At 37.2% G+C, this 12,302-nt stretch overlaps 1 protein-coding gene across 1 annotated transcript in view; it reads right to left on the bottom strand.

The window, feature by feature from the left end:
• The window catches only part of LOC136829528 (plasma membrane calcium-transporting ATPase 3-like), a 201,269-nt gene that overhangs the window by 16,998 nt on the left and 171,969 nt on the right, over positions 1 to 12,302 (bottom strand). The window contains exons 12-20 of the mRNA XM_067088356.1: positions 11,789 to 12,124; positions 10,795 to 10,957; positions 9,318 to 9,419; positions 7,123 to 7,302; positions 6,529 to 6,723; positions 5,192 to 5,398; positions 3,417 to 3,615; positions 2,468 to 2,679; positions 881 to 1,032 (exon numbers count right to left, since the gene is read on the bottom strand). Coding sequence (XP_066944457.1) covers positions 881 to 1,032; positions 2,468 to 2,679; positions 3,417 to 3,615; positions 5,192 to 5,398; positions 6,529 to 6,723; positions 7,123 to 7,302; positions 9,318 to 9,419; positions 10,795 to 10,957; positions 11,789 to 12,124 — 1,746 coding nt within the window. The remainder of the gene's footprint in view (positions 1 to 880; positions 1,033 to 2,467; positions 2,680 to 3,416; positions 3,616 to 5,191; positions 5,399 to 6,528; positions 6,724 to 7,122; positions 7,303 to 9,317; positions 9,420 to 10,794; positions 10,958 to 11,788; positions 12,125 to 12,302) is intronic.

Raw genomic sequence — 12,302 nt, 5'->3', positions numbered from 1 at the left:
TCTGGCTGCAGAAGGAATGATACTTTAAAAAATATTTGTATGAGAGAGAAATAGCTATAACTGATTAATAGAGAACAATAAACAACAGTTAACTTACATTCCATGATTATGATCGTTTGGAACGTTGGCAGAGTGCAGACACTTAAGCTTTGTCCAGCAAATTTACTAATGCAAACCATTCCAGACTTTGTGAAATAACTCCGACGGCAAAAGGACTCTGCCATCTACTTATGAAATTAAACAGCAATTTTCTAATGTAAACTTCAGTATGTACTTTGTATATTTCGAAGGCTCAAGTTCGCCCTTTCATATTCAGCAAAGTTCATCACATCAGAAGTAGTCCATATCAAGGCTTTAATGAGATGACTATACTACAAAACTTTTCGGTGGGAAAAGAGTGAGTGACCACGAAAATGACCTGACCAAAAAGGACCTTCACAAATCAGAGAGATGACTCCAGATCCTGGGTAATCTAAATTACTGATGAAAAACTATACTTACAAAATTCGTATATGATAATGACAAAGAGAGATGAAAACCAGTTTTAACAGAATAATAGCATGGTGCCTGTCGACAGTATCTATTACCCTTTATAACGGTAAAGAAATTGTCTTCCTATAGATGAAACCGTTATTTTATTGACTGCACCTCCTGTCTTCCAATAAATAAACTTAATCAAATTTTTTCCTTGCTCTAGCTACTACTGACACCATCACTTATAAAACTAGATTTTAAAAACAAACTCTTATTTCTAATTTTGCCTGAACAAACCCTTCATTTTCAGATAATATGTACCTGCAAGTTAGCTTTTCGTTTCGTAATAACACCTTTATCTGGCTTTTGCGCCTAGTGCGATTCCTTTGTTGTCTAAATCTATTACCTGAGACGACTGAGGGGAACGATCATCCCAACCACGTTCATCAACTGGCCCCAAAGCAAGACAAGAAAGCCAAAGAAGACACACCACAGCCACTGGTCCAGCGTCAGTCCCCGCGTGTGGAAGGCGTAACCACCGAATTGCACAATAAGTACCTGGAGAAAATGATCAGGAAAGTGCATTAATCAAATATGAATGAGGATGATGTTAATAAGTAACACTCAGGGGATTCATTAACCATAATTCTCAACATATATTTGTCAAACTTCGGGTAATCTAACGTGAAAGATAACTGAATCCCTTTAACGAGGCTATACAGTTTTTCATGCAACCGAAATACAACTTCATTGATAGTATCACGTCTTCCCTCAAACTCAAAGATTTTCATTCAAAATACCGAAATGGGATCTTTTGTTAATTTCAACAACTAAAAAAAAGTCAGTACAAATTCTTCAGTAGACTGAGCAAAGCTAGCACAACAGTCAAAAACAAACATCGGCCTGGTCTGGAAGTAAGTATCGTCTGAAAAGCACAAACATCAGCAGAAATTGCGAGTGGCAATGGTCAAACAACGCCAAGAGGAAAAAAGTAAGCTTTGCGTGAGATGTTTTAAAACTAACAGCGGCATATAGCAACTTTTTCCCAGCTGTTAAGGGCAAATTTTTTTGGTAGGTAGAGAGTAAACAAACCAACAGAAAGATGGTAAACTCTGTGAAGCTGGCAGCAATTAGAAGTAAGGGCATGAAGAAAGAGTGTGATCCTAACAAACACAGTAAAGAAAAGTATGTAGCTGAGATGGAAGAGAAAATAAAGCACAAAATAGTGACAGAAATGTCTGTTTAGTTAGCAGAAACTTCCTGTGTCCGCAGTAATAATAACAGTAGTAATAGTTATTGCTTAGGGTATGCGGCCATATCCTCACTCAGCAGGATCGAATGGCTGTAACTGTACCTCTTCGTATCAAACGACCTTGACACTGTGGGCTTTGGCGCTAGAACGGCATCATAGCAAAGGTCACTTGACGGTAAGTGCAACACAGATGAACTTAACTTTATACCTTAGTCGCAGCTTTGAAACAGGATACAGTTTATTATTCGTATGTCCTCGGTTAATTTGCTTTCGTTATTCTAAAACGCTAAGAGGGAGAATTACACAGAGCCTTATTTTGTTCAGAAGTTTTTTCACCGGTGAAAACAGGATCCTTCGCATAATATTCGAGATCTAGCTATCATCAACTAAAAAAAAAAAAAAAAAAAAAAAACATTAACGAGATCAAAAACAATGAATGGCATGGTGCTGATCATGTAGGTCTATTGCATGACTTTTGGTAAGAGAAATAACAATCTTGATACTTATGCAAAATGATTAATTTTCACCATATAAAATAAAAAAAAATTCTGATTTCAACTACATTGTTCCCTTCCTAGCGTTACCTGACCGGCATAGGCCACTTAAAGTAATAGAAAACAATTTCTTGGAAGATTTAGAAGACGGAGACCCCTACCTGACGTGCAAAGCTTGCTTCCAAGAAATTGCAAAATAGTATTATGAAAGTGGAAGGAAATGAGAAGAGAAGACAAAAACTCCTACCTGACCGGCAAAGGTCACTACCCAGATGCAGCAGAAGATTGGGTTTCGAGTGATGCCCTGGAAGACGTTAGGTTCACCGTGGAGTTTGCGAGCGTTGACCTCGTTGAAGAGAGTCATCATCACGAACGTGTTGAAGATCATCGTGAAATGCTGGGACGGGGGAGCACCCAGCTCGGCGTTGAGGCCCGTGCTGATGTTGACAAGGTCTTGACCTTTAGAAGAGATCATATTTATTACTGTTTAAAGATATGTTTGTTGAAACAGAAGCCAGGTAGGCATACATTCGTCATGCAAGATTCGGTACATTGAGCGCTCACGTAAGAAAATAGACTGATGGTCTGTAGATGTTGTGGTATAAAATCAGTTGCTCTTCAGAAAGCGTATACTTCCACAGAACCAACCGAGAAAAAGTCTTTAAATTTCTGAGTACAATAGTTTCCATAAAATAGAATGCCTCTCTGCAATAAAAGAAAGCAGCAGGCTTTTCAGCAAATTCTGAACAAGAAAACGTTGAAAGTACCTTAACATGAAGGAAGTTCGTAAAGGATTTTAAAATGTTATTTTGTCTAATAGTACAAAAGTGATGACTATAAAACTATGTTTATAGAAAATATAATGATAATTTCTATTGATTTGCATGCATAACACTCACACACACACACACACACATATATATATATATGTATATGTATACACACATAAACTATATATACATACATATATATGTAAATGTGTATATATGTATGCATGTATGTATGTATGCATGCATGCACATTAGCCACAACAGCATACGAAGACTTAGATGCAACGAGCGATGATAAGTTACTATACTTTGATTTACTTTGAGGCCAACAGAACCAACAAATTATAGCTGTCCCGTAGGGTATGATTTGTCATTGCAAATCACCACGATGCCCCACAACATTCTTAATGCAGGAACTATTCTTACCAAAGAAGAGTAGCAAGAATATGACGGTCACCATGAATACGGCCTGTCCAAAGATGTTCCTGAACATGATCCTCGAAATGAGGGGGCTGGTCCTGCCGTAGGGTTGGCGGTGAAGCAGAGTGATGGTCGGCGGTTCCGTCGCCAGCGCTAAGGATGCCAGTGTGTCCATGATGAGATTAACCCACAACATCTGTACAGTCTGGAAGATGAGATGTGAAGGCGTGAGATCATGTGACTGATGATACTGACCCACAGTATAAGATGAGTCTGAGATATGAGATGTGAAAATAACAGATGACCTGAGAAACGACATATATATGATCACAGTGTGCCAGAAACAACTTCACCACAGCATTTGAACACTATGAGATGGGATGAAATGTGAAAATTCAAGATCATGTGATTGATCAGACTGACATTCAACATCTGAACATTCAAGGAGGTAAGATGTGAAAATATAGGATCTTGTGACTGATGAGATTGTCTCAAAGCGCCCGAACAGCTTGAAGATGAGATGAGATGCAAAGATTAAAGATTATGGCGATGACTGGTTAGATTAACTGCGTCTGAACAGTCTGGCAGATGGAATAAGGTGTGAGAATATAAGATCCTATGATTGCTGATATTAAACCAGGGCATCCAAGCAGTCTGAAAGATACATTGCTGATGAGACAGAACCCAGATTCTAAATAGTTTGGGAGATAAGATGAAATCTATAAAAAAAATTGTGAATATATAAGATCTGTGAGCCTGTTGAAATTGACCCACAGAGTCTGCATATTCTTGAAGATAAAATGAACTGAATCAAAATGTTAAATTATAAAAACATGGTAAGATTAATCAAACTGATCACAACGGCATTGAAAAAATCATAAATATGGGATATGCATCCAATTGTGAAAGGACGGTTGCGTCAGAATGATCATATTATAAAAAAAAAATTAAGTTCAAGTGAGGCTGGAATATGAAAATGCTTGTTTTTATGGCTGTCAGAGAGTTATTTTTACACAAATTATGCATTAGAAAATCGTAGAATTGTTAATTACAACTTGCCAATTACAATGAGTAAGAGACAAATTGTGCACATAACAAATATAAATTACAAGGAAACTGACTGTGCGTGTGCGCATACACTGATTCACAAATATAATTTTGTATACGTCTGAATTGTAATAATTTTTCTTAAAAACTCCATATACTTTTTTGTTGCGTAACTTTCAACTTTTTTTGTGACTCAGCATCGCTCACATGTACAAGTATCATTTATACTTGGTGTTTTGCGAGGCACTGGTGTTAGCCTAACATTCAGTAATGTAATGTATCTGGGGTTGAGGCCTCCATAAGGAACTGGGAGAGTTACTACGTTTTCTACCCCAACTCAGAAATAGTAAAGCTCGGGTGAGATTCGAAATGGCACTGAATTCGGAATACATACACCAAGCTGTCTACCCAACCACAGAGGATTTCTTTTCTCCTTTCAAGTATTCTTTCTTATCTCTGAAAAGGCCATTTTGATATTGGGAAGTAATTTGTTCTAATTTCATCTGTGGTATTTCCTGTATCAAGGGGTACTTTTTAAAGATGTTAGTGCATGTGGGATCTGACGAATTATTCTCTTAGTTTAAATTATGGATTCTTACTTCAACTGGTTATTTTTTAATGTACAGTACTATTGTTTAGTACCGATGTGCCTTATCTGTTATTTGCAAGTTGGGTGAATGATACTGAAGTCATTTCTTGTATATGAATTGTATCCTGAAAAAGATTGATCTTACTTTCAGAGGCGTATCGCTGATGATACAGGTGCTGACGAAAGCCACGGTGACGGCAACGACGTTGACTGTCAACTGGAACTGGAGGAACTTGGCAATGGAGTCGTAAACATTGCGACCCCACATGACGGCCCTCACTATGGACGTAAAGTTGTCATCTGTCAGCACGATGTCGCAAGCCTCCTTGGCCACGGCTGTCCCAGTTATACCCTGGGGAAATAATAATTAATAAAAATAGTAAGCTTCATTAAAGGTAATATATGGCAGGGGCATTTATATTTTAGTTAATTTTCTTATTCTTTGATATTTTCCATAGAAACAGCCTAGCCAAGAAAACCTCAGTGCAAGTTGTCTCCGTGAGTTTTCATGTGGGCATAGTTGAAGGACCCATCTTTCCCACATACCTCTGCCAACCACCTACGGTAGGTACACACTATAGATGACACCTTCATCCAAGCGGGCAAAGAAGGTGAGATCGAGTTATTACGCAGGACTTGGAAGAACGAGGCATCCTCCCCTACACCTCTACAATGAGCATATAGGGAAGCTTATCTTTTTTGGTGTATGAAACGCGCAAATAAACACAGAGATAATTACTTTGGTTTACACGAAGGGAACTAATTTAGGCCTTTGCCTCAGTGAGCAGAGTAATTGTCCCGAGTATTATAAAGTTAACATCACCAGGTGCAGGTACAGGTGATGTTAGGCTGATACCACTTAAACATCCGCAATGCCTACAGCTTGAGAGCCTTCACTAATTGCTCTTTTAGGCAATCCGCCCACTAAGAAGTTGGTCAGTAGCGCAGTTATTAGCCAAAAACAACTGTCCCAACAAGAACATCAACAGAAAAATCAAAAGGTCCTCGATCAATGATAATTACAACCGCCCTCCACCAGGGTAGAAGTCACCAATTTAAGATTGCCTACCGCGCCCACATGCGTTTTATATATTTCGAGAATGAACGCACCTCCGTAATTGCAAAACAAGGGACATCGGATCCTAAACCCGGCCGGACCATCAACCCGTGATTTATTACAGTTAGTCAAAGGCATTGAGCCTTGGGAGCTACCGAGTTTGTACTCTGTTACCCATCTCCAAAACCTTCCTGAAACTACAGTTTCCTTAGCTCTGTACTTTTCAGCTACCACAGACACGATCACCTTTTGTGTTTCCCATCCTTTCAGACCATGACCCTTCGCCTTTGTCTCGCCAAGTGCCAAAGCATCCAGCTTTATTTGTTAAAAAAAAAATCAACTATCAAGTCCTCCCTTCATATCACACTAGAAACAATCCTCCTCCCACCACCACCATTAGTAAACCTGTGCGTTCAATTACTGACCATAGCGAAGCCGACATCTGCTTTTTTCAGAGCAGGTCCATCGTTGGTTCCATCGCCCGTGACGGCTACCACTTGACGCATCTTCCCGACCTTCGAGTTGATGATTCCTCGCACCAATATATACTTATCCTGAGGAGATGACCGGGCCAGCACTCTGAGCTTCGGCCACACGTTGTCCAGCAGTATCTGACTAACCTGCAATAAAAAGGTAAAACTTACCAACTAGTGATCTGAGTTCGAAAAGAAATTGGAAAAATATCCGGAATTTATAAATGAAAACCAGTTAAATGCGGCATGTTATTTAGGAAGATGTTATTTAAAGTTGTTATTGAATAACATGACTGATTTCATCATAATGAAATTCCTGAAAATATGTTCAAACTCATTATAATAAAAATTCATTTGTTTTTTAAATTTTTATGAAAACTTTCAGTATTTATCCTACCGAAGCAGCAGAAGACTCCAAATTTGAAGACAAAGAAAAATGTTTAGGAGTGAACGGGAAAGTGAAAAGAACAGGAAACTTAAAAGAAGGTCCAATGAAGAAAAGAAATAACAAGAAACACTTCACTCCTTCCTGTCTGTCTCACTGACCTCCCCCTTCTCGTCTCTGATGCGATTGTTGAACTCCTTGCTGTCGATGATGAGACCTCCCGATCCAGTCCTCAAGATGCCGCATTTGGTGGCGATGGACTTGGCTGTGTTGACGTTGTCTCCTGTCACCATCCTCACGGTGATGCCGGCCCTTTGGCACAGGGATATGGCTTCCGGGACCTGCAGCAGAGCCAGAACCACAGTCATTATCTTTTTTTTTTTTTTTTTTTTGAAGGGAGTGGTTTTAGAGGGCTCATTTCCATGATCATTGGATTTACACCAAAGAAATAGTTTTCTTTGCTGAGGCATATCATCATCAGTACTTTATATTCTGAGAGGAGAGGTTTTACTAGGTTCCTCTCCTTAATCATCAAGCACGAACGTTCGAGATACCGTGTCAACAAAACGGTTTTTTGATGGGGTACGTCACCATCATACCATCATCATTATTATTATGTCATTCAAGAGAAGAGGCTTTAATGTTTTTATCATATAACTTTACCTGCTAAGTTCTTTTTGAGTTTTCATGATCCAAATGTCCAGTAAAAGTTAGAAATGTAGTAAAGTAAAAGTCAGGTGATATCAATAATCGTTCCTTTGTATAAAGGTAAAGGTGACAGGGGCAAATAAGAATCATAGAGGTGTAATATCACCTAGCACAATAGGGAAGGTGTATGGAAGGATTTCGACTGAGAAAGTAAGACAAACTGATAGCAGAAGAACAGTGGATCTGGAAAAGGAATTCAATATGTGGATCAAGTTTTAGTTAGGAAAGAATTATGTGGAAGTTTGCATGTAAATGGAAAAACCTGTTTGTGGCATACATTGACATGGAAAAGCTTATGGTAGAATTTACAGTGTTGAGGGTGTTTGTTATAGAAGGTAAGTTGTTGAGAGAGATTAACAGTTGTGATATTGGAAGGGGAAGCACTTGTTAGATTATACAGGTGGAGAATGACTGGTTTCGTGTAAAAGTGAGTCTGAGACAAGTGTGCTCTGTCCCCATGGCTATCTGCTCTTTTTGGGTGGAGTGGTGCGGGAAGTTAGAGGATTCAATTTAGACATAAGTGCAAAGCTGGGTATTCAGAAAATGAATCATTAATGGAGTGTGGAATGGTAGACATTTTAAAATGATAAAGTATTGACTAGGAATAGGGAAGAGACAGTCCTGAGAATTGTGAGAGTTTGAAAGCATTTGCAAGAGGAGAAAATTGAGAATAAATGTTAGCAAGAGTGAGGTTACGAAAGGGAATGGATACATGGAAATGAGGCAAATTAATATTGATAAGAACGGCAAAAGAATGGAGGTGGTTAATTTGCAAAGGCATTTGGTAGCAAATATGATGGTTGATGGTAGAATGAGAGTAGAGGTGCGTCACAGAAGAGGTGACACCAGGAAGGTAGCAAGGTTCGTGTAAAAGAAAAGGAGATCGGGAGTGTCTAAGGAAGATAGGTGGGTGTAACTGGGGAAGGGGAATGTATGAAGGGGTTGATGAGCCAACTCTGCTTTATAGAAGTAAGGTGTAGATATTCAATGCGAATGAAAGATAGAAGAGTGAAACTAGCGAGAGAAAATGTTTGCATAGCATATTGGAGACATAAACGGGGTAAGAAATTTTTCGCATGTGAAAAACTAGATCAAGCAGTTTAAAAGAGTGTAGAAGTCAGTAGTAGGAGGGAGGAGGAATGGAAAACTATAGAATACAGGATACGTGGAATGAAGAAGGACTAGAAAGGACAGGCCCCAATATCCAAACGTTCATGAATGTTTGCAAGACAGATGAATGGTGCAAGTGAGGAGATGGCTTGATGTGCTTTCAATGATCCTTCCTTGTAGATAAATGAAACGGATAATAAAACTGAATTTTATTACACAGATAAAGTGTGACAGGAACAGTGACCGTAGTCTTTTTTTTACTGCAGTCAGGCTCTGTTAATGGGATTAATATTGAAAAATTATATACATACACACATATGTATGTATGTAATATAAGTATATATATAATTATATATATATATATATATATATATATATATATATATATATATATATATATATATATATATATATATATATATATATATATATATATATATATATATATGTGTGTGTGTGTGTGTGTGTGTGTGCGTGTTTGTGTGTGTGTATGCATTATATATAAGTATGTATTAAGAGAAAGAGAGAGAGAACTTACCTCAGGACGCACAGGATCTTCGACCCCCAAGATTGCCAGGAGTGTCAAATCCGTAATCAACACGTCCTCCTCATTCCAGTCGGGAGTCGATTTAATTTCAGTCTGAACAAAATAATCCAAAATTAAAACACCACGAGCATTATCACACAGCAGTTACATTGTATTATATATATATATATATATATATATATATATATATATATATATATATATATATATATATATATATATATATATATATATATATATATATATCCTACTACTGAAAACAGTTTTAGAGGTAAGTTTTTATTTTACTCTTTCTGAAAATTCACATTTTCTAAGCCCCATAAAGTGTTAATCTGTTACTGAAATAGTTTCAGCGCTACATGTCGATCGATCCAGTGCTTTCCGATAATTTCTAATTCAAGAATATTGCTATTTAATATTTTTGATGTTTTAGTTACGACATAATACTCTGGAAACATCAATGATCATAATAATCATTCAAATTATTAATTTACAGGTCATTTATAGAAATTCACATCACCAAATTAAAGCTATTGTTAACTCATTTGGGAAATATACTAATTTAGTCTTAATAGTGCAAAGTCATCTTTTAAAATAAGCATATTTTCATGGAAAAGAGACAGAAAAATGCAAATGTCCCCCATAGTAGTCACTTCCAGATTATCGAACTCTCCGTTTTTCTCTTTTCGATACATTATTTAATCTGCCGCTTTGCAAGTGGGAGGTTTGAAATCACTTAAGAAGATGAGTCCTCTAACATTTCAGTGATTGTGATAGATGCGGGCAGCAACTTTATTGTAGTGAGTCCCATTTTTTAAGCAAAATATGCTCAATTCAGTAAGGGGTCCTTTGTATCTTTACCATAAAAATCTAGCTTATACAAAACAAATTTTAGAAAGAATTACTATGTCACTTTTCCATAAAAATCCATATTCAACAAAGTTAACACGCTCCAGCGAAGGCTATTTTTATGTATTCACCATAAATTTATTTAATTAAACCAAAATGAATACCTTAGTGATGGCTCCTTTATATTCTTACAATAAAAAAAACTCAAGCGGCCATGCTCAAGATGGAGTATCTTGCATCTTCACAATATCAAAATCTTATGATCAAAATTGGCACCCAAGCATGGGGCAATCTTCAGTAAAGACAACCTTGTCTCCTCCAAGTGAAAAATTAATGTTAACCGCAAATGAGCAAACCCCATCAAAGGACTCTCGATCTGTCGAGCGTAAACAAAAAAAATCTTAAAAGATTACTAACGAACTCTTGTGAAAACACTGACTCTGTAAGAACAAAGACTGTGTAAGAATCGATTGTGTAAAAAGCATCGACTCAGTGAGAGAGAGTCGACTCTGTGTAAGTATAGAGTAGTAACTGTGCGAAAGTACAGACTATTTGAGAGAATACATTCTGGAAGAAGCGAAAGAGAGAAGGAATGACAATTCTTTAAAAGAACAAAGACCTGGTTTATGGCTGCCTGATATGGCACGAGGTCCCTGTACGCAATGCCGATGGTTCTCAGTCCCTGGCAGGCCAAATTGTTCACGACGTCCACCTCCAAATCTTTCTGGTCATTTTGGGTGAGTCTCTCGACTTCGCCTTTGCTGTTAAGAATGAACGAACACCTGAGGGAGGGAGAGGGAAAATTAACTGATAGTACAGTACAAGGGAAGGATGACATTTCATTTGTGGGCAGAGAGAATAGAGCAGAATTACTTGAGAATTGTTTCAGATGTCGAAAAGGGTGTTCGTGGATCTGCAAACAGTCATTCAACGGGAGGCAATTATCATAAGGATAATGATAGTAATGAAAACTCTCAAACACAAATAATTATAATAATTATTACAAAGGTCGTCATATTCCCTAAAATGATTAATTATTGGGTGTATCATGCATGGCTTTGAATACGGTTGATATTTTATTTTATAGTAATTTTTAAGCTGATGAAAATTATGAACCTGATTAAGAAAAAAATTTCCTCAACGATGATAACGTCATTACTAAAATAACATTGATGATACCAAAACTTGAATCAAATGAGTAAGTATTCCTACAAAATATGAATTATATCATACACACACACACATATATATATATGTGTTGTGTGTGTAATATAATTCACATTTTGTTAGGAATACTTACTCATTTGATTCCAGGTTTGGTATTATCAATGTTATTTTAGTAACAATATTATTATCATCGTTAAGGAGATTTTTTTTCCATAATCAGGTTCGTAAATTTCATCAACTTAATAATTACTGTAAAATAATATATATATATATATATATATATATATATATATATATATATATATATAATATATATATATATATATATATATATATATATATATATATATATATATATATATATGTATATATATTCCCATAGTTTAGTTAAAGGCAATAAGAAGCTGGTAGACAATTCTGTAGCCTGGTGGAAAGATCTCACTTACTTCTTGATAACTATTTCAGAGGCGCCCTTGGTGAAGATCCTGTATCCTCCGCTGCCGAGAGAGAGCACGGTGGACATAGACTTTCTGGAGGAGTTGAAGGTGAAGACCTTGACGAACTTGTCTTCTGGGTAGTTGTTCCTGACGGTCTGGTAGCTCCTTCCCAGATCCCCGACGAAGCCCAGAAGGGCACACTCTGTTTTGTTGCCGATTTGCTTGGGCAGCTCTCCTGGTTTCTCGCTGGGTACGACCTTTGACGTGTAGTTGGTGTTCGTGCTGATGCCCACCACGAGCAATTCGGCAATCGTGGGTGGTATGTTTTCATAGACGGGTAGCTCTCTGCAGAGGGAAGGATTCAAAGGTGATACTTATTTGATTTGTTATGAAAGAAAGCAAAACATCAACATTAATAATAAGAAAATCATTGCACAGATAATTAATGTTATAATCTCCTCCAAAACCATCACTACAGTTCCTGTTTAATTCAAAAGGAAATTTAATTCTGTTCCCCTTCTGC

This window comes from Macrobrachium rosenbergii, chromosome 44 (assembly GCF_040412425.1).
Source record: "Macrobrachium rosenbergii isolate ZJJX-2024 chromosome 44, ASM4041242v1, whole genome shotgun sequence".
NCBI classification, from domain to species: domain Eukaryota; kingdom Metazoa; phylum Arthropoda; class Malacostraca; order Decapoda; family Palaemonidae; genus Macrobrachium; species Macrobrachium rosenbergii.
This window is presented reverse-complemented; position numbering and strand designations above follow the sequence as displayed.